The sequence below is a fragment of the Festucalex cinctus genome, chromosome 17, assembly GCF_051991245.1.
Source record: "Festucalex cinctus isolate MCC-2025b chromosome 17, RoL_Fcin_1.0, whole genome shotgun sequence".
In the NCBI taxonomy this organism is placed as follows: Eukaryota; Metazoa; Chordata; class Actinopteri; order Syngnathiformes; family Syngnathidae; genus Festucalex; species Festucalex cinctus.
In genome coordinates, this window is record NC_135427.1 from 7559923 (window position 1) to 7586275 (window position 26353).

Below are 26353 nucleotides of genomic sequence, written 5' to 3' on the forward strand. Positions count from 1 at the left end.
TTTGTTTTTTTGTTTTATTTTACTTATTTATTTTTTTCTGAATATTTTTTTCTGTTTTACTGAATTTTTTTTTTTGTCAATAAAAAAATTATTCAGAAAAAAATCCGGAAAAATTACTCAGAAAAACATGGAAAAAAATGATTCAGAAAAACGGGAGGAAAATTACTCAGAAAAAAGGGGAAAAACATTATTCCAAAAAACAGGAAAAAAAATATTCCAAAAAAACAGACAAGAAAATTCCAAAAAACAGAGCACCAACTTGTGTTTTTCAGATTTTTTTTTTTTTACCTCTGAACTCCAAGTGACTTGTTGCAGACCACTAACTTGTATTTATGACTGGGTAGCCGATACACCCCAGTGCAAGCCGTTGAAGTCACAGGGCGGCCATCTTGTTACTCCCACCTCGCGAGAAGACTACTGCATAAACTATACGGGTCGTACAAGATGAGACATATACAGCTCGTAAGCAGTTAGTATAGGGCCGGAGGCGGGCTGGGGGGTTTGTGCCGGGGTGGTCACTATTTTTCCCACCATTTTTCTCACAGAAAAAAAAATTCAGTAAAACAGAAAAAATATTTTTTAAAAAACAGAAAAAGAAAATTACTCAAAAAAACAAAGGTTCCCCCCAAAAACAATATTTATGAATACAATACGCTTCCGTATTACAAAACAAAACTCCAAACGAAATTAAAACTAACTCAAATGAAAAGTCCAAAACTATAATATCCCTGGTCCCCACATTACAAAGCACACGTTATGTTTCTGTATCCGGGTTCCTGCTGTCAGGCCAGTGGGAAGCAACGGCAACTCGGCAGCGTGGGCTCGCAGCAAACCAGCGCCGATTCGTCCATCGTGTAGTCGGCCGTAGACACGGAAGGGTCGGTGGCGATGTCCCATAATTTCTCCTCCCTCAAGAGTGCAATCCCGTGGGCTGCCGCTCGGTATTCGGGTGTCCCGACCTGTAAGGGTGTTTCCTCTGCCTCGTCGCGCTCTAAATCAAATATCAACGGCGGGTCGTGGAGCTCCTCTTTTCCGATGTCGCCGACACATGGTGTAGCTGAACCTAGAGGGCGTACACAAGGATGCAAGGAGTTGTTTGAACAGTGAAAAACAGAAACATTTTAGTATTTCAAAAGAACATCTAAAATAAAATCGTCATTTCTCATTTAAAGAGCAAAAATTTAATCTTGCGAGCACGTGCATGATGACATCGCTTACGTGTGCTATGAGCACCACTGTTTTGTTTACACTGTATGTTCAAGGACGGATGGATAGTTTACAAGTATTAGCCAACATGCCATGCTATGAAATAGTCAAACAAAAAAACAATCACAACAAAAAACGGTGCAGTATTCAGCATATAATACCCGGATATAACACAACATTAGCTTAATCTCCGTGACAACAAACAAAATGTCCGACATTCTGGTTCCACTTCAGACGTCTGCGCTGACAGTGACTAAACGTGACACCTGCCCACCTACCTGTCAGGTAGAAAGCTTTATATTTCCCAGCTCGCACTGCCTGAAAGTCACCAAACTGCCCTGCGGCACCACTATTGGGGTGGAAGAGGACCTAAAAATAAACAAAACAGAAGTACAATATATATAAGCTCAAACTGACAATGGCTTCCGTGCTGCCTCTTAACCTGTTTAACTCGTTTCTCTTGAATGTTCACCTTTGCTGACTCCAGTGTGATACACATTTGGAACTTTATCATGGTGTGATATCGTGATATTAAAACTGTCACAATATCGTCGTCGTCATGTTCACAATATTTAAAAGGAACACATCTGTTAGAAAATTTGTGCAGTTCTAGCACCCTCTAGTGGCTAGTTTTTTAGTGCAATTTAATTTTCATTAGGGATGTTTTGGCCTTCTATGTTTAAAATCTATGCTAATTGTCGGATGAAGGGGAACCTAATTTGCTTGTGAAGCGATCAATGTGTGCTTGCATTAGGAAGTAAGCGCCTCAATATTGTTATTAGAGATTGTAGGTGGTTTATATCCGTTGTTATGTACAAAAGCACAATATTGTGCTTTTTTTTCGTATGAGCTCTTTTTTTTTTTTTTTTTACAATATTGTGATCCTTTTTTTAAATATCGCCAAGGCCCCCACAATATCGTGATAATTATCGTATCGTGACCTTCATATCATGATAATATCGTATCGTGGTGTTTGGATATCGTTACATCTCTATTCAGTATTAGCTTTAGTTTTTTGGGGTTTTTTTTCAAATAATTAACGTCCTTATTCCGGTTAATATCAAAATAAATCTACCGGTACTTAAAATCACATTTAATATCATCCCTAATGGCTCATGCATTAAATTAATTATCAAAGACTAAAACAAAGGACATTTTTGCTAAAATTATAGTTAGTTTTAGTTAGTTTTGTCAACATAAAATGTAGTTTCAGTTAGTTTTCTTTTTTAAAAATAATTTTCCTTTTTATTTTATTTCGTTAACAAATTTGATTTTTGAATTTAGTTTTAGTTTTTTCGTTAGTTTTAGTTAACTAAAACAACCTTGCCGGTAATGTAGTACAACATCAATCTCCCCCCTTTTTTTTTAATAGCTATACAAATACGAAATTTAATATAACCACCAATAATCGATTCTAAAAATAGCACTAGTCTCAATACCTTGTGAGCAGTCTGCTCGCCGTGCAGGAGGACACTTGTTATGTCAATGCCATCGTAGCGCCGGTCGGTAGGTGGCGTCACCCCTGACAGCGATAAGACCGTCGGGAAAATGTCCATACCACTGTGAAAAAGTGTTTTTTTTTCCCTAATTATGAGTTCATTTATATTCCAACACATGAAAAGTATGCATGTAATTGTCTGTCTAATAAATAGCTTGCAGTAAACAACGGTAACGGGATGCCAGCGGGGTTTCAAGTGTCAGAGGAATTTACAGCGGCGGGAAGCCAACATACCTGAGGAGGGCAGCGCTGGTGGTATTTGCAGGGATGCTACCAGGCCAGTAGGCCACAGACGGCACCCGGTGGCCTCCTTCCCAAGTGGTCTTCTTAGCAGAACCCCCACCTTACGCAGAAGCAAGAAATTCTCCACATTCTCGTCCCACATTCTCGTTACATTTAGTCTTCCTCCCATTTTTGAAAAATATACGTTAGGTTAATAAATCTAATTTGCTCCCAATAACGTATAAATACGTTTTTTTTGTAATGTTGTAATGTTATAAGTGTTCCAAAGACGTATTTATACGTTTTTGTTGTTGTTTTTTATGCTAGAGCATCCAGAAGACTTTGATGCAGCCTCTCAACTGCAAAGAACGGTTGCAGAAATGGTAGTTATTACACAAACGGCCAGCAGGTGGCAGCAGAACAAAGGAGATAAAAAAAAAAAAGCTCAATGTACTTAGTATTTTAAATAGATTTGTGAAAACCGATGAAACTTAGTTTTCTTCTAATGCTAATTGCTGCAAAACGGAAACAGATAGAAACATACTTTTTTTTCCTGATGAAAGAAGAGACTTTAATCTTTCTTTTGATAGGTTCCGTGTTTTTATAGCAAAAGAACACAATATTCTGTGGGCCTTGCAAAATCAGTCAAAATCCTGTAAAACAGCCGGGAGCAAACGGGATTGCTTCTGTGAAAATGGCTGAGAGTGAATGAGTTAAGTTGGAAACCCCGAGGATGCAGATACAATGACAACAACAGAGGCCCCAGAATTGAACCCTGCGGAACACCATACGAAAGTGGGGCAGTGTATAAGCTTACAATTGTATTACTAGGTGGAAGGAAGACTTTGAAAAGCTCAAAAAGTGTATTACGGTACTGCAGGTTATACTCCACCTCTTTTTATCTGCCACTTTCCTTTGAACGGTCCCGCACTTCCTGCGTACTGACACTTCTGATCCCAAGGACCGTTGTCACCTAAACGCAAGAAAGGCTTTCCAGATCATGGGTGCCACTACATAAACTGCAAAGAAAATTATGACTCTGCTTATTTTGCTCTGATATTTATTTATTTTTTTACTGAAAATAAAATTGCCAGACAAGATGGTTCTGCTTATTTTAAAATACTTCTTACTCAACTAAGCAGTCTTGGCATTGCGTGTTAACAGCCACTTTTAAGTACTGTGAGGCTTAAAACAAACATTTTCCACATTTTAAGTTGGCTAACCAACAATCAAAGGTCCTGAAATTTCTTATTTTAAGATTTTGCATCATCTAGTAAATGAGATAAATGGAAAAAAATACAAGTATGGAAACAAGTACGATATAGTGCTTTATTGCAAACATTTTTTTTTTGTCCTGTTCCACTAATTGTTCCTCCATTGTTTTGCCAAAAAAAAAAAAAAAATGATTTTTAAGAAAGTAAAAAATAAAATAAAATAAAATAAAATAAAATAAAATAAAATAAAATAAAATAAAATAAAATAAAATAAAATAAAATAAAATAAAATAAAATGTTTCTGGTAATTTTTTTTCCAACAACAACAAAAAAATAATAATAATGTTGAATTTATTTATTTTTTATTTGATCTCAAATTAAGGAAAAATGTTTTCTTAATAAGACATTACAGCTAATATTAAAAAAATATACATATAAATAATGGTTTGCATGAAATGACCAGCCTAAGTTCATGACTTTTTTATTTTTATTTTAGGAGGATAACCAATTACACAACTTCTCAATTGGAAAATTAGGGAATAACACGTGGCTGTTGACATTACCAGTTTAGTGGTCTACCATCAGACTGGGAGGTTGTGGGTTCAATCCCTGACTGTGTTATAACCAAAGTTGATTAAAATGGGACCTGTTATCTCCCTGCTTAAGGCAAAGTCGGCTAAATAGAAGTGAAGTCAATATTACTTGTTTAGAGTCTAAAAATACTATTTTCAAGATCGCTGTTGTTGATATGGGCTTAGCATTTTTTTTCTTTTCAAAATCTTGCCAAGTAAAATTGTCTTATTTGAAATAATACCTTTCTTCTTTTTCTAAATTTATTGTAATTACATTTTCTACAGTGCAGTCATAATCGGAGCACAAGACTTACCAGCGAACCAGATGAGCGTATCATCTGCACTTGAAGCACTCCTGATCGACCCCACGAGGCGATCCATTTCTCGGAGGGTGGCGGCGTACACTTCTTGGCCGTCAGGTGGTGAAGCGGTGGGTGCAAGTGGCGGGGCCAAGGGGACGTGCATGTGAGCCAGCGCTAAATAAAGAAAATAGGGCTGCCCTCGCTCTCTGCAAAGGACACAAAAAGGAGATTGCCTTTCATGTCTACACAGTTAGTTTAGATCATTACTAGGGGTGGCAAAATGAGTGCGTTCAATTTGAGTTCCATTGATGCCAGGAATCTTTTTTAACGCACGATTAATCAAAATTTCACGAGTTACTTCATGTTAAAGATTCGATAGCTCTTAATATGAAACGAAAAATGCACTGAGCTGTCACCAGCGTCTTACAAATGCAATTATGCCATCTAGTGGCAGAAAAATGACCTCAACACAAATCAATATCACACTCGTTTGTTGTGAGTTGTTTGGGCCCCCTTTTACTTTGGCATCTAGTAGTTCTGTTTCCCGTGTTTTCCTTTGTTTTTTTTGTTTTTTCCTTTTCAGGGTTGGGCGTGGTCAGGTCGTGCTGGGCTGCACACACAGCTGCCTCCAATCTACAATCACCCTCAGTACTTAAGCTCTGGTCTGAATGAAAGTCTCTTCTTTCATAAAAAAAAAAGTATGTTTCTATCTGTTTCCGTTTTGCAGCAATTAGCATTAGAAGAAAGCTAAGTTTCATCAGTTTTCACAAATCTATTGAAAATTCAAAGTAATTGAGCTTTTTTTCTACATGGCCCTGGTTGATCTCCTTTGCTCTGCTGCCACCTGCTGGCCATTTGTGTAATAACTACCATTTCTGCAACCGTTCTTTGCAGTTGAAAGGCTGCATCAAAGCCTTCTGTATGCTCTAGCATAAATTTTTTTTTTTTTTTAAAAGCATAAATACATCTTTGGGACACTTAGAACATTAAAAAAACGTATTTATACGTTATTGGGAGTAAATGAGTTAAGCACGGCAACATAGATGCTATTCATTGTTAGCGTTAAGCTAGCGGACTGTTATGTGGTTGTTTTATTGTGCAGGTGTTCCTAATGTGGCTGTGCAGTCTGTGCTGATGCAACGATTAGGTAATTTATTAGCCTTGAAGGTTTATGGTCGAGAACACGTTTGAGCATGCAAGTTTGAACAGCTGTTTTCCACACTTCCATTGGCAGAACATCATTTTGAATGCAACGCATGCAACCTGACACAGGCCGCATGAAAACCTTCATATGTGTGCTTTTGTAAAGTGCAAGGCTGCCACTGAAATCTTTGCACGTTGTCTCACAGATAGCTGCAGACAAGCAGGGCGCACTCACCCACACGAGCGCGTACGAATTTGGGATCTTAGCTCATGTCCAAGCCTCAAGATGATTCCCACATGTCTGGAGCTGCAACTTTACCTCGCTCGGCGTATGCTTCGGAGTGCAGCAGCCTCGTACTGTTGCGTAAGCGTCCACAGGTCGAGTGGCTGCGCCACAATGCTGCCGTTTTCGATCAAAGGAAGGGCCACTTTGGAATAGCAGTCGTGCTCTTTGCTTGCACGCCTTCCCAATCTACAAAACAGAATAACGCCGTGCATCATTTATGATGTGCCTTGCGCACGCATCCTTTTGCAGCTAACGTGTTCAACGCCAAGATACAGAAGATGCAAAAAAAACGAGTGTCGTATCAAATGTCTTATTCTCATTAGGCTTGGGTGAACTTTACACAAGAAAATACAGACCTCATTTGACTACTTATGAATATTTTCAAGGCCCATCAAGTACTTGTAAATCCACTCTGGAATTTGACTAGCAACGGTGCCCCACCCACCTGATTATTTGCGATCCGGGTGAGTCACAACTGGGGCATTGGGGATGATCAAATCCAGGGATGTCAGTGCATCCCATATTATTGCTGTAGGGAATTCCGAAGTAGTAGTCAAAACCTGTTCAGGAGACAAGAAACGGGTTATTTGTATTTTGCACTCATTTTGCACACACTTAGCGATGAATTTGCATTGCCAAACCGCACAATATGGAGGTTCTTTTTAGGTGTGTCGATATTTGATGAAAGACATTTTCAAGAACAATTTATGACTACGAATCCTGTTGCACTGGATTATACATTTTTACATACATTATACATTATTAATACATTAATTATGAATCTTTTGGAGAAGTACTTTTGCACTTTTTTTTTTTTTTTTCATTTTCAAGCTCCAACATGGACTTTACTAGCTTAGCATTGCTGCGCTCATGACCGGTTTTCCATGTTTTTATGTGGGCTTGATTTTCTATTTGAACGAACTCACACGGCCCTCACTGCTCCTATTTGTAAATTATTGATATGTAACCCAAAGCGGTGACACTGAAAAGTGCCATTTGGAAAGAGGAGCAGTGTTGCTATTACATTGTCACATTGTTTGGTGTGCCTCTGGTCGTGTCCAAACTTTTTCATTTGAGGGCCACATCCAGAAAATCAGAAGGACGCAAGCGCCACATAATGTTATGAAGAGAAATTGTGTTTAGTCCTAAAAATTGTACAAATGATTTATTTGTGCTTTAACATATTTAGAAAAATGCTACAGTATATAAACCAATTTATTTGTAATATAGCAGTCGGGTTACTATAGTTTTGGAATTTTTCATTTAAGTTTTTATTTTGTTTTGAGGTTTTTTTTTTAAATTTAGTTTGTTAATTAGCTTTCAGGGTGGTTCTGTTAGTTTTCGTATTAGTTTTAGTTCTTTAATAAATGCTTAGTTTTAGCTTAGTTAGTTTCAGTATTAGTTATAGTTTTTTTATGTGTATTAATTGTGCACAATATTTAAAAAACACCATGGGCGTGACGTCATTATTCCGGTTTATATCAAAATAAATCTACTAAAAATCACATTTAAAATCATCCCCAAAGGCTCATGCATTAAATTAATTACCAAAGACTAAAACGGACATTTTTGCTATAATTATAGTTGATCAGGTCAAAGTCCTCCTTACCTCTTTTATTTGGGCCATATGGTCTATTATGGCCGAGATGCCATTTCCCAACCATGGCAGTATAGTAACCCGCCTGCTGCAGGAGCTGTGGCAAGGTGACTTCGGAGAGCGGCAGACCGGCCACGGAGCTTATAGCAAAATTTTTAACGACCCCATTCCTGAGTCCGTAACGACCGGTCAGGAGGGAAGCTCGGGACGGGGAGCAGGTTGAGGCGGGAGAGTGGAAGTCCGAGAATCTGTAAGGAACGATGATGATGATGAGAGTTGGGGATGGAATAATCGTTTTAATAATTCAGTTCAACCTCAATCCTTGCTGGGCCATCAGGTTAAGATTGGGGGTGTTGTTGGCCCTCCGTTCGGGTTGGTTCACGTCCAGGTCAGCCCATCCAATATCATCAGCCAGTATGATAATGATGTTGGGTTTTTTGTTTGGCTTTTCAAACCCAGCTGGCCGCTCTGACGCCAGGTGGAAAAACAAGACGCACAGCAGAATCCCACAAGCCAGCAGCGGCGTGAATCCCGTCTGCATTTTGTGACGAAGCCTGAAAAGAAAACAGTAATTACACGTTCTGGAGAGAAGTTATTCTTAAAATAAAAAAACAAGTTTTATGTTTTGTGTCAAATGAGGACGGAAGACGACATTTGTACACACAAAAAAAAAATCAAATAAAATGCTGGGTTGCTTTCCTAGATGCGGACTTTGGTTTACTTTGACCCGTGGTTGCGTTAATAGTTTTGACCCAGCAGTGAAGATTGGATTTTGAATCGTTGTGAAGTCAATTTAGTGGATTTTGTTGGCTTGAGCCCCCACTGAGACAAACTCACATAACACAAACTGTTTGCCTGCCACTTGGATTGTCTACTTTTTTTTTCCCCCCTCCCTGTTGTGCACCCTCAACAACTAAGTGACACAAACAAACACAGAGAAAATAAACGGTCACCTGCGTGCTGCCATCTCAGTTTGACGCATGTCCACGGACCAATGAGGCAATTCCTGATCTTGACCGACTTACAGTCATTTCCAGTATTTATTCACATATGATACTGTGATCATATGATCATCTTATTTGAATGTATTTAACAAGTATGGTAATTCTAGTTCTCTCTTATCTCCTTTTAGTGCATTAGAATAAACGTTGGGATTGGTGGGGATTAAATATATCCGAAAAGAACACCTAGGGGGAAAAAAATAAATAAAATGAAAAGGGCAACAAAATACTGATCCGACTAAAATATCCCTTTTGGTCCGAGCGCTGGGTTATATTTCACCCAATTTGGATGATTTTTAACCAAGCAGTTTTAAGAGTGTATTTTACAAGTACATGAAACAAAATTTATGGACATGATTGCATTTAACAGGGTATAGAATAGAATAGAATAGAATAGAATAGAATAGAATAGAATAGAATAGAATCTTTATTGTCATTGTAACATGTACAATGAAAATTTAAATGCCAAACCAGTCATATAAAACTACAAAAACATTTTCTAAAAGATATAAAAAAATTAATAAATTCAATTGTGAATTATAAATTATGTACTGCATATTTTCTTAACCGAAACTGAAAATACAGTGACATATTTTCCCCACATATCAAACTAAAACTGCCTTCAAATAATCGCCAGTCATGTTTTCAGATTTTTCAGGAAACACAAAAAAAAGTGACACATTTGCATAATGACAAGATGATTTAGGAAGAAAAAAAAAATTGCAAAAAATCTATTTTAAGAGAGGTGACGATGTTATTGTGCCATGGCCTACATATTTTCATTTTCTGGCGGTTGCTCATGTGAACAAGTATTACCACTAAGTGAAGGGGGAAAAAAAACAAAACAAACCAATCAGACAACAAATCAAGGAGTGGCCAAATATTTTTCTGCTACCTTCATATGTGGCACAAACATATTGGTGAACTCAGCAACATATGATAAGCAGGTGTTCTTTGCATTTTGCTTATTTTTATTATGCTGAGATGTGCATATTGTTGTTAATTAGAAATAACTAGCATCATTGCTATGTCTGTTTGTGTGTTTATCCGTATCCTATTTTCTTGTGAAAATAGGATACGGATTTAAAAAGTTATGCAAGTTTCAAATTTGGATCCTACGAGGTCACACCTAAAATTGACTTTGCATTAAGATGTTGGCCAGAAATTGGTGCAGTCATAATTTTCACATTTGTCAGAGGAAAACCATACTTATTGTCTTTAAAGGATCCGTCGGATAGTATTGGTCTCATGTAAATCAATTCAGCATTGAAATGTTACACACATACTTACAATTATAGAGATTGTTTTCAGAGAAATAGCTTCAAGAGGATTTTAGACTATCATTAAAGATCTTGATGTGAAAATAAAACTTTGGTCAATGAGATAGTGTTGTGGAGGGTCCCATGACTGGGCGTGAAAATATGCCCCCTGTCGATACTGGGTTCTTCTTAGTGCAGAGGTCAGCAACCTTTCTTGTCAAAAGAAGCCATTTTAGGTCAAACAAATAACCAGAAATCTGTTTAGAGCTGCAAAATATTTGAACATTGTGAATGAAACAGTGCGTTAGTGTTAGTCTAATGTACGGAGGGCTCAAGAGCTAATTAGAGCAGCATCATAACAGAAATATATAAAAGATATATAAAAGATACAATACTTTTTTTTTTTTGGTAAATTTCACACTTAACTTTTCTGTCAATTTTTTTTTGTTGCAATTTTATAAACATAATTTTCTGTCTTCTTTTTTTGTACATTTTATGGCTATTTTTTTTAAACTCTTTCTCTGCCTTTTTTGCTATCAATTTTCTGACATCATTGGTAATTTTGTGGACATTTTATAGTATTTTTCTGCTTTTCCTCTTCCCTTTTGGGCATTTTATGGTCACTTTTTGGCCATTTTTAGGTTGTTGTTTTTTTGTTTTTTTTTTGTTTTTTGTTTTTTACTTTTTCTCTGCCTTTTTTGCTCAATTTTCTGACATCATTGGTAATTTTGTGGACATTTTATAGTATTTTTCTGCTTTTCCTCTTCCCTTTTGGGCATTTTATGGTCACTTTTTGGCCATTTTTAGTTTTTGTTTTTGTTTTTTGTTTTTTAACTTTTTCTCTGCCTTTTTTGCTATCAATTTTCTGACATCATTTGTAATTTTGTGGACATTTTATAGTATTTTTCTGCTTTTCCTCTTCCCTTTTGGGCATTTTATGGTCACTTTTTGGCCATTTTTAGTTTTGTTTTTGTTTTTTGTTTTTTAACTTTTTCTCTGCCTTTTTTGCTATCAATTTTCTGACATCATTGGTAATTGTGTGGACATTTTATAGTATTTTTCTGCTTTTCCTCTTCCCTTTTGGGCATTTTATGGTCACTTTTTGGCCATCTTTAGTTTAGTTTTTTTTTTTTTTTTTTTTTTAACGCTTTCACCTTTGTCTCTGTTTTTCTTACACTTAAAAATTTGGACTGACATTTTTTGTGAATATTAAATTTGTTGTTTTTTTAGCATTAATTTCAATAATATTTTCATCTAAAAATAAAAATGCAAAAAATAAATGTATACTATTTATTTATTAATAGATGCACAGGAGAGTAATGAGCCACATCTGGCTCCAGAGCCGCAGGTTGCAGACCGCACGTGAACACAAAACGCTGTCACCTCTAAATGACGAAATTAGAGCCGCACCAATATGACTTCCCGGGCCCGAACAGCGACTCCACACCCTCGAAGGGTGTACACAAGTTTGCAAGTCGCGCTGTTGTTTGGGCGTCTGGGCGAGGGAAAACTGGCTGGAACCAGATCTATCTTTTAACCCTTTGCTTTCCCATGAGGGGCAGTGGCGCGGGGGGGGGGGGGGGGGTAAAGCGCGCGTGTGGACAAAGTAAAGCGGATCGAGCACTTTTAGACACGAGGACTTTTTACTTCTATGCTGGGGAGTCGGCGCGCGCAGGTGAGACGCAATTTTACCGTCGCTGCTATTTTGAGAATGACGAGCGAGAAAAATGATATGGTGTCGGGGGTTTTTTTCTTCCAAAAAAAAAAAAAAGACAAACTAATAATAGAGTGTACTTACTAACAGTGGGATTGTGCGGTGATTGAAATCACACGGGGGGCCACTGAGAAGTGGAGACACCCGCGGGGGAAGGGAGAATTGCGTCAGCCGCGCGGATCCACTTTTACTTGACATGCCCCGGCTCAACTTAATTCAATTCAATGTGTGCTACTAATAGAAACTTGGCATATAGACGCAAAGGGCTCCCGAGCCGCATATAGGATGAAGTGTGTATTTATAGACCACCCATTGCAACCCCAAGTAGTAGTGGTGCATTCACCGGGAATAAGTTGCAAGGTTGCAAGGATTTTGTTTTGTTTACATTCCGTATCATACATTTTTGACTGATACTTCACATTTTAGTTTTACCTCACTTCTTTATTGGGTATTTTTAAAACCAATGCACCTAAAAACCGACATAAAAAAAACCCAGATATAACAAAATGTATAAATACTGAAATGGTCATCTTGTCTCAGTTTACTGGAAAATTGAAATCCGGCCCGGCCACAAAGCTGATGTGCGTGCAAGGAGCTATGACTCATTCTGTTGGCACTTCATCAATTGACTCTCGTGCTGTTCTAACATGGTAGGCTTGAGCTCCATATTATGTGATAAATGTAGCCCAACCCAATTGGGGATGTCCATCTTTGTCAACTGTTAGCGTGGAGCCCGTGACTCTTATGATTAAGGGCTATGCTATACAAATAAACTTGACTTTTATGAATGGAAACAGGTTTATTGCACCATCTGCCATCTAATGGAAGCGCATTTAACTCATTCACTGCCATTGACGGGAAAAGACGTCAAATGATGCATTTTTTTGCTGGTCTGGCAATGAATGTGTTAATAAATAACTTTTAAAAAAAATCAAAGTGGCCCTTGCAGCTTTCTATTTTTCTGAATGTGGCCCTCAGAGGTAAAAGTTTGGACACTGCTGTACATTATATCAACAATTTATAATTGCTTCATTGATTATTACCATGTTTAACTCATTCACTGCCATTGACGGAAAAAGACGTCAAATGATGCATTTTTTTGCTGGTCTGGCAATGAATGTGTTAATGGTTCTGCCTGTCACTAGCATAGATAGAGGAGCAAAGTTGTATTTGTTAAATAATAATTTCTCGCGGCACTCCAAGATTATCTCTCAGGGTTGGCAATCACTGGTCCGAGCCAGTGTTTGTTATAGTTGTTTGTATTTGATAGTCCTCATGTCCCCAGCTCGCCCTTGAACGTCATCAGATCAAGTGGTGCTGTATACAAAATGGTGTAAAGAGGAAATTTGGGGAATATTTTGTTTTGTAAATTATGTCAAGTGTGTTTTAGTGATGATTGTTTTATTATTATTTTTTTTTTAAGAAATGGTGCTGTGTGGACTCAAGAGACCAAATTTCTTGGGGCCTAACGTATACGCAGAGCCACCAGATGGAGGCTGGGGTTGGGTGGTGGCCGTGGCCTTTTTCTTGGTGGAGGTCTTCACCTACGGCACCATCAAGAGCTTCGGTATCTTCCTGCAAGAGCTAATGCGGGAGTTTGGGGAGAGCAACAGCCGGGTGTCCTGGATCATTTCCATCTGCGTCTTTGTCATGACCTTTAACGGTGAGTTTCAGTAGATGTACTGAATGATTTTGAATAATGGATCCAGAGTTGACCAAAATCTGTTACGAGAGGTTGGTCAATCGCCGATTTGTTCGGATTTTGAAATATGGAGATTGGATGAATTTATTAAAGCAGGGTCTGCACGTGTGTGTGGCCCTCAGAGGTAAAAGTTTGGACACCCCTGCTGTACATTATATCAACAATTTATAATTGCTTCATTGATTTTTACCATGTTTAACTCATTCACTGCCATTGACGGAAAAAGACGTCAAATGATGCATTTTTTTGCTGGTCTGGCAATGAATGTGTTAATGGTTCTGCCTGTCACTAGCATAGATAGAGGAGCAAAGTCCCTCTCCTGTGGCTCCCTGTGATCTTTAATAAATGATAGAAAATATATATTTTTTTACATATTTTTTTGTATTTTTTTTTAGAAAAAATATTCCTCAAATGAATTGTATATATTTTAATATTTAAATATTTTTGGAATTGTCACAAAAAAAGCCCGAAAATTAATTCAATAATTAAAAAAAAAAAAAAAAAAAAGGCGCAGAAAAGAAAATGTTCAAAACGTAACTAGAAAATGTCAAAAAAATATAAACAAAAGAAGAACAATCACAAAAACTAACATAATATATCCACAAAATTGCCATATGTGTCAGAAATTTACCTGCAAAAAAAAAGGCAAAAAAAAAAAAACATTTAAAAAAAAAGGAAGTAGAGAGGCAATTTGCCGGAAAAATGCCAAAAATGTCAGAAATGTTAGGGAAAGACAGAAATTACACACACAAAAATTCCAAAAACTAAAGATAAAAGGTAGAAGAAAATGAATCTCAAAGTATTGGATGCTGCTCTCCTATTTTTGCTTTTGTGGTGGTGCAGCTCTAATTAGCTTTTGGGCCCTCATTACATTAAACTAACTCACCGTTTCCTTCATCACAATCTTCAGACACATTTTTGGTTATTTATTTGGCCTAACATGGCTCTTATGACCCCTGCATTACAGGATCAACTAGTTGGCATCTTAAAACTGTACAAAGAACGTTCTTAATGGTAAAAACATTCATTTAAATGAAACACTGTTAATAATACATCTATGCACCTCAATTTATAAAACTTTCTACATTTGCAACTAAACAAAACCCCAAACTCCTACAGCAGGCGTTTGCGCAAAGCAGAGAATGTTTATCCGGAGGGCTGCACTGAAAATGTTTAGAGAGTGATAAAGATTTTCCTGTACTGACTTGAGAGAATGATACACTTACAAAAACTGCTGTCAAATAATGGGTGGCCTCACGACTGTCCAACTGAGACCGCAAATGAAACTGAAATAAGGAAGTATATAATAGCGGCTTTTGGAATACCCTGTTCTCTTCTAACATTCGTCATGCAATGCTTGTTGAGGCGGGTCGTTCTTTTGGAATAAATATAGTGGGGGGGAAAAAAGCCACAGAAAAGAGAAAAAAAAACATTTTTAATTCATTCTGGCTGTACATACACATATATATATATATATATATATATATATATATATATATATATATATATATATATATATATATTTCCAACCTCCCCACAATATCGTGATGTTTGAATATCATAATAAATCCCTAATTAGAAGTAAATATATTTTACCCTAGAGATAATTCAAAATTGAACTAAATCTGTTACATTTAAGACAAACAATTGGCCATATGAAGTACATTAATTCGGATTGTACTTTGACAAACCTAAACTGACGTGACACTATTTCTACCTTGTGCAGGTCCTCTTTCCTCCGTGATGACCAACCGCTTTGGGTTCCAACTTGTTGTCATGCTCGGAGGTGTACTGATTTCGTCAGGGACCATCGCTACCAGCTTTACCACCTCCGTCAATCAAATGTACATCACCTATGGAATAGTGGCAGGTTTGAGTTGACTATTTTTGCCTTTTACAACCACCGCAAAAAAATCTTGACATTCTATGAAGCCCCACTAGCCTAAATATGGTATTCTGGTTAATATTGTGTTAGTGGAATATGACTTAAGCAGCAAAATCCAGCAGCGGCCATTTTGCCACTTGCTGTCGACTAAAGATGACATCACAGTCGCACAAGCTCAGGCACCGACCAATCACGGCTCACCTGTTTTCTGAAGCTGAGCTGTGATTGGTTGTTACCTGAGACCTGTCATGTCATCTTCAGTCGAAATGGCCGCCGCTGAGATGGATAAAAAGGGCGGGATTTTGCTTCATAACTCATTCTACAATGTCACATATATCATATATTATTGTCAAGAAATGTTTAAGGTTGACTTCCCCTTTAACTCATTCACTCGCCGCCATTTTCACAGAAGCAGTCCCGTTCGCTCCCGGCTGTTTTGCTGGATTTTGACTGATTTTGCAAGGCCCACAGAATATTGTGTTCTATTGCTATAAAAGCATGGAACCTATCAAAAGAAAGATTAAAGTCTCTCTTTCATCAGGAAAAAAAAAGTATATTTCTATCTGTTTCCGTTTTGCAGCAATTAGCATTAGAAAAGAGCTAAGTTTCATCAGTTTTCACAAATCTATTTAAAATTCTAAGTAATTGAGCTTTTTTTCTACATGGCCCTGGTTGATCTCCTTTGCTCTGCTGCCACCTGCTGGCCGTTTGTGTAATAACTACCATTTCTGCAACCGTTCTTTGCAGTTGAAAGGCTGCATCAAAGCTTCTGTATGCTCTAGCATAAAAAAAAAAACAAAACAAAAAAAAAACTAACAAACGTATAAATACGTCTTTGGGACACTTAGAACATTAAAAAAAAATTATACGTTATTGGGAGTAAATGAGTTAAAAATGATTTGTGGTTTTTGAACACGCCTCTTGCCTTGTGCTGGTTGCAGGTCTTGGCTACTGCCTGACATTTTTACCCACAGTGACAATACTATCCCATTATTTTACACGACGCCGGTCACTGGTCACCGCCATCGCCTCCACTGGGGAGGCCCTGTCCATGTTTGCGCTAGCACCAGGTAAGATTCTAACGAAACATCTCATACGTTGGATCACTCACTATCTTCCGTTTCTCTCCAGCCTTCTCCTCTTTGAGGGATCTTATCGGCTGGCGTCACACCATGGTGGTGATAGGAGCTTTGCAGGGCACCATCATTATTTGCGGCGCTCTGCTCCGGCCAATCATCATCCTACCCAAAACAAGCCGGGACACAGAGACTGACAGATCGTCTCTGAAGAGTGAGGAAGCCCAAAGCAAGCATGGAAATGTGGAGCATACCATCAAAGAGAATTTGATTATGAATGAGACAAATGGACGGGATTGTGAGAGAAACTATGATGATGATGATGATAAGGTCAACTGCAACAACCCAGAGAGGACTTTACTAACAAAGGAAGTCGGGTCAGAGGTGCCGCTGGGTCTTAAAAATGACTCAGATACAGCTGGAGGTCAAAAGGATGTGGCGAAGCAAGTTGATGAGAAAGCAGCCAAGAAGTTTCAACTTCTGGATTTCTCCATACTCAAAGAGTGCAGCTTCATCTTCTACTCGCTTTTCGGACTTTTTGCTACGCTGGGCTTCTTCGCGCCTCAACTCTACATCATCGAGCTGAGCGTCAGCCGAGGCGTCGAGCGGGATCGCGCCACCTACATGCTCTCCACCATGGCGGTGGCCGAAATCGTCGGCCGCTTTTTTATCGGGTGGGTTCTGACGCAGAATCGGATCCAGACGAGGAAGCTCCTCGTCCTGCTGGCCTGTGTGATTTCCATGAGCGTGGACTTGGTGGGGTTCACTCTGGTCACCGAGTTTTACGGCCTGGTGGTTTGCTGCGCCGTGTACGGGTTCTTCATGGGGACGCTCGCGTGCACGCATATTCCCATGCTGGCGGAAGATGACGTGGTGGGCTTGGAGAGGATGTCCTCCGCTGCTGGAGTCTATGTGTTCATACACAGCTTCGCTGGCTTGGCTGGACCCCCGCTCGGAGGTAAACGGCATCTTAAGTCTACACTCTAAAAACAGTTGGGTCAAAAATAACCCGAATCGGGTCAAATCAACCCATTCATTTGCCCCAACTTTTGGTTAAATTGAATAAAACCCAAAACGTTGAATCAATGAGTAACCCATAAAGCAACCCATATAACCGTTTGTGGGTTATTCATTTAATTTGACCCAACTTTTTGGGGTAAATAACTCAAAAGATTGGGTCAGTTCATTTTTGGCTCAATTCAATTGGGTTATTAAATTAACTAAAAAAGTTGAGTCACATGAATAACTCACATATAACTCACAAAGTTGGGTCAGTTAAATTTTGGCCTAATTCAATTGGGTTGTTAAATTAACTAAAAAAAAATTTAGTCATATGAATAACCCACAAAACAACCCCAAAAATTGTTACTTTGTGGGCTTTTAATTTAAATGTGACCCATCATTTTAGGGTAAATAATATAAAAAGCTGGATCAGTTCAGTTTTAGCCCAATTCAATTGGGTTCACTCAAAAAGTTGAGTCACATGAATAACCCACAAAACAACCCAAATTGGGTTGCTTTGTGGGCTTCTAATTCAAATTTGACCCATAAGTTTTTATTAAATCACTGAAAAAGTTGTTTTTTGACTCAATTCAATTGTCAAAAAGTTGGTTCAAGTGAATAATCCACAAAACAAAGACCCCAAAATTGGGTTGCTATGTGGGTTATTAATTTAATTTTAACCAATTTTTTGCGTTAAATAACTATATTTAACCCAAAATGATCTTGACTCAATTGGGATTATTTTTGCCTCACTGTTTTTAGAGTGTAGGCAGGGGCCGATATGAGCTTCTGACAGGAAGATAAAAACATTGCGGTACTATATTAATTATTTCTCATTTTATATTATTAATTACAGTTCAAAAATGATTATTTATTTATTTTTCTATATTTATATATATATATTTTTAAGTTTTAAGTCCTCTTAGTAAGTCAAAGTGTCCCATCATTGGTGATCTATTTTTAGAACGGACTTGTGGACTACTCATGTTGTGCTTGGGGCTAACTAGTACCCACTGGCACTTTTTTCTTTTTTTTGGGGGGGGGGGACAATGCACATGAATAAGAGCTAAAATGCATCTCTGTTTGCAGTATCTCATCTTGCTCCTCCGAGAAGCAGAAACAGCCAATCATATCTTTTTTTTTTTTTTTATCTTTCTTCATCTCTCATGTAGTTATTTGCCAACAGCTTATTAAAACCCTCTCATTTCAGTTCAGTGATATTTGACATCACAAGTGCAAGTGCATCAAAATATCAGTCAAAATTGAGGCATCAATATATTTATGAAGTCTTTATGCCAATGCACGTATTTTAGATTTGAAAAATGTCACGGCACACAACCAAAAAAATGGCATAAAGTTGATTTTTTTGCTTTTAATTTTTGTGCTTGGCACAACATGTCACTGGCATAGAAAGATGAAGAAAAATACTTTGGGTAGTAAATAGTATGCCCTTTGTATGTACTTTTAAGTTTTAAGCACTTAACACTTTGCCTTTTTTTTTTTTTAGGCGTGTTAGTGGACGAGACTCAGAACTACGGCTCAGCCTTCTACTCCTGCGCAGTCGGCATGGCGGTGAGTGCCGTGTTCCTGGGCTTAGTGCGACCCGCCAAGAGAGGACTACTTTGCAGGAGGAGGACATTAAGGCTAAACGAAGACGCGCCGGACGTTGTGAAAGGGGACATCACGGAAGACGTCAACGAAACAGAAAAACCAACAGACAGTACTGAGCTTAGCTCAGAGGCACATGACGAACTTGAACCAAATCAACACAGAAGCCATATAGCATGACTTGCAGGTTATGAATGCTGCTTGAGCCGGTCGTAACCGTGAAGAATATGCTGGCAAAGGTTATCTACAGGTAAACACTAAGTGGGAACATTTAAGATGTTGACCTGGTCACTTGGAGGGGATAGTAAATCTATGATACAATTGTGACTTGCAAACCTGACGTACCAAAAAAAAGTGTTTCTCGAGCAAGTTCATATCTGTTTTGTTGAAATGACTTTCATTTCCAAAAATATTTTGAAATCAGCCGGGAATCAGGGTCAATGAGAAACATTACCTGATGGTCGTCTATATTATACTAAATAGCCGGTCAAACTGTGAAGCCAATGTAGCAGCAAATACTGTACATGAAATTGCACAATTTCTGTAACATCTTGTGTTTGTTATCGAACATTCACCGAGCTCAGGAGAAACGTGTGCTTGGAAAGTTAATTTTTGAATCAAAGTGCACTTGTTGTGAGATGTCAAAGATGAACTATTTTTGTAATGAAAAACATGTTCACTAGCATTAAAGCGTTTTTAATCTTTAATTGTCATTTTTTCTTTATACTTGACTGTGTGTATTAATATGATAAATATAAATGCTGATACCCCTTTATAAGGACATATATCAAACTGAGACACCCCATCCCAGTCAAACACCTTTGGAATTAACCTCAAGCCTATCACATCAATATATTGATTTCTTTGAAGCAAAAACGAGATGAGCTTTAAAAAGTGAAACCTTAGTGCATACTGGTATCTTATCTCTGTTACCGTTTATTGACTTTGAGTACGTCTCGGCACCTCTGCAGCCACAGTTTAACTGTGTGAAAGGCTTCAGTAGGTTTGGGAAAGGAGGTGTCCGTTGTTGGTGGCCTTGGCTCCTCTTCCATCCAGTTCAGTAAGGCCTGTGGAACACAAAAAAAGTACATCGTTAATGTGAGGAAATCAAAGACCAAAAATGCAATCAAACTACTTCAATGAGTGAACTACTGTATCTTAAACAGGAACTGAAAGATAGGGCTGTGTTGTTTTTTTATTGCACGTACGCAAACTTGTTAAGTATGGAGGACCGAAATTACCAAAATTAAAAATAAATGACTGAATGCATTAAAATAAATAAATGAAAGCCTAAAAGTTAAAATAGAAACAGTCAGATATAAAAACATAATTCAAAAATGAAATCCCAAAAAAATAAATGAAAAAATACATATATATATATATATATATATATATATATGTATAATTAAGAGTATAAAATAAAAAATATAAAAATAAAGAAAAAAAGAAAAAAATGAGATTCAAAAATAAATATAAAAATAAATATAAAAATAAACACAAAAATAAATATATAAATAGAATGAAATATCACTCAATAAATGAAAACACTCTGCTCTCACGTTCATTTATTTCATGCTGCAGACACTGTGTCGGGTCGAAAACCAGGAAGTCTCGCCGGCTTGCATGGAGAACTCCAGCAATGGACGACTATCTTTCATGTTACGTTTTGTTGTGTTTCTGTAAAGCGCTTTGTGACAGCTAAGGCTGTTTGAAAGCGCTATAAAAATAAAGATGACTTGACTTGTCCACTGTGACCACAGCTGACAGTGTGAGAGCATTTTTATTTATTGATTGATATTTAATTGTATTTACATGTTTATTTTTGTATTTATTTCAACATTTATTTTTATTTTTGAAACTTTTTTGTATTTATATTTTGTACTTTTATTTTAATTTCATTTTATTTTATTTTTTTTGTATTTAATTTTTATATCCCTTTTTATTTTCGCTTCGAGTCATTTATTTATTCATTTTTAATTTTGGCAGTTTTGGTCCTCCATAGTTATGAGGACGACAGAGAGATTTTTTTTTCTCTTCAAATAAATAAGTAGCAGGCTCAATGGACATGGGCCAAACAAAACTGGCCAAAGTACAGAGATGTGACATGCTGCTTGTCTTTTAATATCTACCTTTCTCAGCACTCTTGGGTTAAAATACGGAAATTAGGATGACTAGCATGGATTTCTGATTCAGCAACATGCAAGTGAGACAGTATTCTTTTGTGAATAGACCCGTTTAGTGGGTTACTTTTTGTTGCATCCAGAACCACCCAACAAGCTTTATGCAGTATGATGATTTATCATCATCTAATATACAGTTCTGCGGTGACACTTGTGTTGTACCTTGTATCTCTCGGCTATGTTAAACCCCACCGAGACCTGAAGTTTGCGTAAGCAGATTGGACAGAAATCCAGCGGCCGTCGGTCGGACTCCTCCAGGTGGTTGGAGCCCTGCATGACGCAGCTCAGCCACTGGCAGTGCCTTATCCCAAACATATGGCCGATTTCATGTGTCATCGTCTGGTGAGAAATCAGTCCATTAGTGTGTGTTGTTTTTTGTTGTTTTTTTTCAAAATGAGAGAAACAGCTTGTTCATGCAACCTTGCAGGATCGCAGCAGCAGAGTGCTGGTGATGGGGGGAGTGTAATGCCCATCAAAGGCGGAATAGTCCCCCTTATTTGGTTGATGTCGCTTTTTCAGCTTTCCTGCATAACTTTTGCTGTAGAAGTTGTCATCGTACCTGGCAAAGCTGAAAACACCAATCCCTGAAGAAAAAAAATAATAATAATTCAATTCACCATCATGGAGCGCCATCTTGTGGTGTCAGAACCACATTACATGATAAACATTATGCTCGGTCAGGTAATGTGTTTCAAACAAAAATCATCATTGCTGTCTTTTTAAAGTAGAATTTTTGATTCAGCTCTTGAGTTTGAAAGTATATTAGTTTTACCTAATATACTCAATTTGATTCCCTGCTCTGCATCTGTTCTTTCTCTGAGCGACTTATAAATTTTTAAAACCTTACCCTTATGTAGAGATGCTTGTCCAAATAGAAAATTCCAGGAGTCCTTTGGGTACAGGTCAATCATTGTGATTCCAACAACACAAAAAGCATCTTTTGGTTTCCGGTTCCACAAAAACTGTAGCAGGTCACCTATAAGAGGAAATGGCAGTAGATTCAACAAAATTAACCAGTTATTTACTCTGGCATGGTTCTAATAAGCTCTAAGTAGTCATTTCCAATTACCAGTGAGCAGCTGAAGATTTTGTGAGCCCTGGTTAATTCTGAAAGAGCACCCTGTTTGCGCAACTGTGACAGCTGGTAACCAACGAACAGGCAGCCCATAGAAGAAGGCTTGGCAGTATTCTCGAAGCCATTCCACGTACTGCTCTGTCTGGGGCCCGGCCTCACCAAAAGAACCTACAACAAAACATAAGGCTCAAACTCTGGCTGAAAAAGACCGTGATCAATTAAATACCTAAAGTCTAACAAAAACCAAGTTCTGTACTATTGCGTACTGAAAAAAAGAGAACTGACCTATGGTCTGAATGTAAATAGTGGCACAGCTTGCACTTGGGGTCTTTCTGTGAGGGTCTCTATAAAAGCTCTCAAAATCCTGAGGCTCCTCAGGATGAGAGGGAATCCAGTCCGAGTCTGAATGAACAGTAATGGGCTGGAAAACAGAGCCGGGCTGCCCTGGACGCAGTCCTTCCTCTAAAAGGTGACATTCTTCTTTGGAGTACTGATTATAAAGTTCAGTCAATTCCTTGCAATTGGAAACCAATGCTTTTTGCAAGGTCTCTGCGGAGTGGCGAATCAACTTCATCTGTGAAAGAAAAGTAAACACCTGTAAAAGCACAGTGATAGCAGCATCACACGGCGACTCAGATATGACATGGATAATAGCGTAGCATAAATGGAAATAACATTCTAAGAAAATGCTTAAAAAAACAAAACAAAAAAAACAGGTTTTCTCTGTCTGTGCAATGTAAATATTTCCTTGGCGTCAAGGAACTATGGTTAAGTAAGTTGAGAAGCTTGATGTAGTGCTTTGCCGCCATTTTAAGGCAATTGGGCATCACTCATAAATTTGGGGTATTCCCAACGGGCTCAATCCCTCTACAATTTTAAATAACAATACTTTTAAAAACTAAATAAAGTAAACAGTGCAGTTTACTTAATACGTGGCCACAAATGTAGTAGTGGGGGGTTGGGGACACATTTTGTGACCAAATATTAGCATTTTGTGTACACGTACATTTCAGGTGACAGTCCTGTACAGGCAAGCAGTAATAGCATGTTTTTGCCTGAGTGTACAGACAAAGTGACTACCAAAACAGTAAAACAAAAACAAAAAAACTATGGATAAGCGGCGAAAATAACACGTAAGTCAAGAAACTCAAGTAAATAAAAGGGAATTGCGTCGTCGCCGTCGTGGTCCGAAAGCCACTTTCATTCTCCGTTTTTATTTTTATTTTAATACAACATACATTAAACAATGCAAAAACAAAAAACAAAACCAAGCAGCCAATTTACAATTCAAACAAACTTACAACTCTATCAGGGGACACCTGAAAGGCTACGTTCACGCTACGTCGCTACTTCCGCCTTTACTAGATGACGTCATGACAACATATGGGCGTGGCTTGGTGACGTCAAGGAAACGTTGGGGACTACTGTCGTTGACACGATGTCATGTCATTACATAGCTAAAATGTCGCTTGTGTGACTCAACAACTTAAACGTTATCGTGTTTTTGTTTTTTGTTTTTTTTATTATTAAAGTAGAGATTTGACCGTTATTAGTTCTTTCCGAAGAACAGCCAGCTGAGCTCCCCTTTTCTTTTTTTCCAACAGGGTGATCGGAATACGACAGCGGAAGAACTTGGTCATAGTGCAGCTTTTTGGGGTTAGCTCCAACAGTTAGCCGCGTCAACGTTTAGCGAGCTTTGCTGTCATGTCGATATTTGCAATATATTTCCACTAGGGTTCAACTGTTAGCTGTTCGGTACTTAGCTACCGAGCAGAAAGCTACGATCGGAAGTGTGATCTTTCATATTCTTGAGCCGGCTGGAGACCCTCTCACACATACATACACCCACTCATACACACACACACACACAACGAACGAGAAGGAGCATGTCTTGCGATTCGGTTGTGGAGCTCTAGCCCGAGCCAGAAGGTTTTTTTTGTTTGTTTTTTTTTAACATTCAAATTCAGCTCACAGGGAGTGTCCACCTTTCTCTCTGCCACATCTGCCAAGACTGCAGCAATGCTGACGGAAAACAGGTACAGTGAATGCCTTCCGTGTGCCTTATTTTTTTGCCATTTCATGCTAACGTCATGTTATCAACTCCAAAAAAAAGCTCGGTGAATCATCAGTGTCCCTGTTATATGTGATCATTTAACTGCCTGATTGTGTGTAGCCGTAGCTATTTTTGGTTCATCAGTGCTCTTTTTAGATGCACGCCCCCCTAACACTCCCCCCTCCTTTCCGCTCCTCACTGCATCATTCCTTCCAACACACATACCAGATTTTAACATTTTTATATGTCTTTATTTATTTATTTTTTGCATGCAGAAAGCGCCACCGGAGCAGTGACAGTGAGGAGAATCAACAGCTGAGTCCTCAGGCCAAGAGGTCAGGAGGGGGTCCATGCCTGCTGGTGTCCGATTTGGACTCTGAGGTACGCGTAAAGTGTGGTAAGCGGTTTTATTTCGCAACCAACGCATCAGAATAAACCTGTTTTTCTTTGTGTTTTCCAGTCATCAAGCAGTGACAGCAGCAGCGGCATCTGCAGCACGGAGAGGCCGATGGTGGTCACGAGCAGGCCGTGCATCCACAGCCAGAGCAGCCGCATCCCCCAGTACTCCCCCGGCGCCAAGCCCAAGGACTCGGCGGTGTCGGCGCAGCAAGGTTTCCATGGCGACGGCAGCACTTTCTCCTACGACTCCATCAACAGAGTCCTGAGGGAGGCGCACTTCAGCAGTCTACAGACGAGAGGGCGCCCGGGTTCGACTTGACCGGCCACGTCGGCGACTCCCGTTTTCATGTCTCACGCCCGAGTCGAGCGGAACACCCCCACCCTCTTGGTCCAAACGGGGTGAATGAAGAGTGGGGACGTTTACATATTATGGGCTGGAATGCTCATCCCCACCCCCTGCCATATACCATTTGTGAAGACCATAAGCACATTTGCCTTTTCATGGCCCAGCCACTGTGGTTTACTGTGCAGTGTTGATATGCGTGTGCGTGGATGCGGCCCTGTGCACTTTATTAAGAGTTTATCATTCTCTTGACATGCGTGCGTTGATGTGTGGACATGTTCATTGGTGCTAATCACGAGAGAAGTGGGATCCAAAGTGCTTGCAAAAGTAAATAAAGCGATGCACTTTACTCCAAATAGCAAGTCTACCTTTTTTTTTTTTTTTTTACACCCACGTTGCCATGTACAAAATATATATATATATATTTTTTTAAAGATTTAAACAGATCGTGTTACGACTTAGAGCTGTGAAATTAATCTAAATTCAATTACAATTTTAATTATTACAGTCTACAATTAGAAAATCAGCATAATTATAAAAAAGATTAGTACTACATTTTTTTTATTGTTTAAATTTGTACATTTTTTAAATTTTGAAAATAATTTAATACATTCAGTTTCATCGAAAAGGAACTTGCAGAAATATAGTGTTGCAAAGAATTTTGTCTTAATATTTTTTTCGTTTTTTTACATTTAAAAATTATCTTGTACCAAAAAAAAATGATTATCCTACTCCACAGTGCACTCTAACTTCCAGTTTTTGCCAACATAAATATTTATTATAAATATATATTTGGTCTTAAACTTTAGTTTTTAAATTTTAGACATTTGTTTGGAAATAAACCAACTCATTTTAAATATATATATATATATATTTTTTTTTTATTTACATGCGTTTTTGTTGTGTCCCCATTAACCAGGAAATGCAAGACATTTTTTTTTTTCTCCAATGACAATTTCTTAGTCTGGCCATTAAAGGGTTTTAATATTTTTAAATGCTTAAACATTTTCTACCAA

General features: G+C 38.2%; 3 protein-coding genes across 6 annotated transcripts; 2 read left to right on the forward strand and 1 right to left on the reverse strand.

Annotated features, from left to right (window-relative positions):
• On the reverse strand, positions 1–23947 carry LOC144005611 (arylsulfatase G-like). 4 transcript variants are annotated; one of them, XM_077503956.1, is made up of 17 exons: positions 23844–23947; positions 22828–23116; positions 22537–22710; positions 22315–22443; positions 21888–22051; positions 21630–21806; positions 20221–20354; positions 8355–8594; positions 8053–8288; positions 6889–7003; positions 6477–6629; positions 5027–5220; positions 3819–3899; positions 2939–3047; positions 2646–2766; positions 1485–1575; positions 1–1063 (listed from the first exon to the last, which is right to left on the reverse strand). In XM_077503956.1, the coding sequence occupies exons 2-17, from the start codon at positions 23114–23116 to the stop codon at positions 783–785; spliced, it is 2688 nt and encodes an 895-aa protein (XP_077360082.1). In that variant the 5' UTR covers positions 23844–23947; the 3' UTR covers positions 1–782. The 4 variants fall into 4 exon arrangements, with proteins under 4 accessions (XP_077360082.1, XP_077360084.1, XP_077360085.1 ...); XM_077503958.1 differs by lacking the exons at positions 21630–21806; positions 21888–22051; positions 22315–22443; ... (1 more) ...; positions 22828–23116; positions 23844–23947 and adding an exon at positions 15434–15569 and having other exon boundaries at positions 20221–20356; XM_077503959.1 differs by lacking the exons at positions 20221–20354; positions 21630–21806; positions 21888–22051; ... (2 more) ...; positions 22828–23116; positions 23844–23947 and adding an exon at positions 12099–12222.
• Positions 11898–19994, forward strand: LOC144005612 (monocarboxylate transporter 7-like). The gene is made up of 6 exons (XM_077503960.1): positions 11898–11975; positions 13438–13677; positions 15443–15586; positions 16543–16671; positions 16733–17635; positions 19187–19994. The coding sequence occupies exons 2-6, from the start codon at positions 13440–13442 to the stop codon at positions 19465–19467; spliced, it is 1695 nt and encodes a 564-aa protein (XP_077360086.1). The 5' UTR covers positions 11898–11975; positions 13438–13439; the 3' UTR covers positions 19468–19994.
• Positions 23903–25695, forward strand: LOC144005616 (uncharacterized). Its single transcript, XM_077503965.1, has 3 exons — positions 23903–24578; positions 24871–24976; positions 25056–25695. The coding sequence occupies exons 1-3, from the start codon at positions 24562–24564 to the stop codon at positions 25311–25313; spliced, it is 381 nt and encodes a 126-aa protein (XP_077360091.1). The 5' UTR covers positions 23903–24561; the 3' UTR covers positions 25314–25695.
• Positions 25696–26353: the final 658 nt, after the last annotated feature.

Bases quoted from the DNA above. Each gene is read 5' to 3' on its own strand.
- LOC144005611 (XM_077503956.1), bottom strand. From the start codon at position 23,116: ATGAAGTTGATTCGCCACTCCGCAGAGACCTTGCAAAAAGCATTGGTT. The intron at 22,052-22,314 runs GTAAGGTTTTAA...TTTTTTCTTCAG, and splicing joins ACAAGCATCTCTACATAAGG to GGATTGGTGTTTTCAGCTTT. The intron at 8,595-20,220 runs GTAACAGAGATA...TTTTCTTTTCAG, and splicing joins GTACTCAAAGTCAATAAACG to GCTTCGTCACAAAATGCAGA.
- LOC144005616 (XM_077503965.1), top strand. The intron at 24,977-25,055 runs GTACGCGTAAAG...TGTGTTTTCCAG, and splicing joins TGTCCGATTTGGACTCTGAG to TCATCAAGCAGTGACAGCAG.
- LOC144005612 (XM_077503960.1), top strand. From the start codon at position 13,440: ATGGTGCTGTGTGGACTCAAGAGACCAAATTTCTTGGGGCCTAACGTA. The intron at 13,678-15,442 runs GTGAGTTTCAGT...TACCTTGTGCAG, and splicing joins CTTTGTCATGACCTTTAACG to GTCCTCTTTCCTCCGTGATG. The intron at 17,636-19,186 runs GTAAACGGCATC...TTTTTTTTTTAG, and splicing joins GGCTGGACCCCCGCTCGGAG to GCGTGTTAGTGGACGAGACT.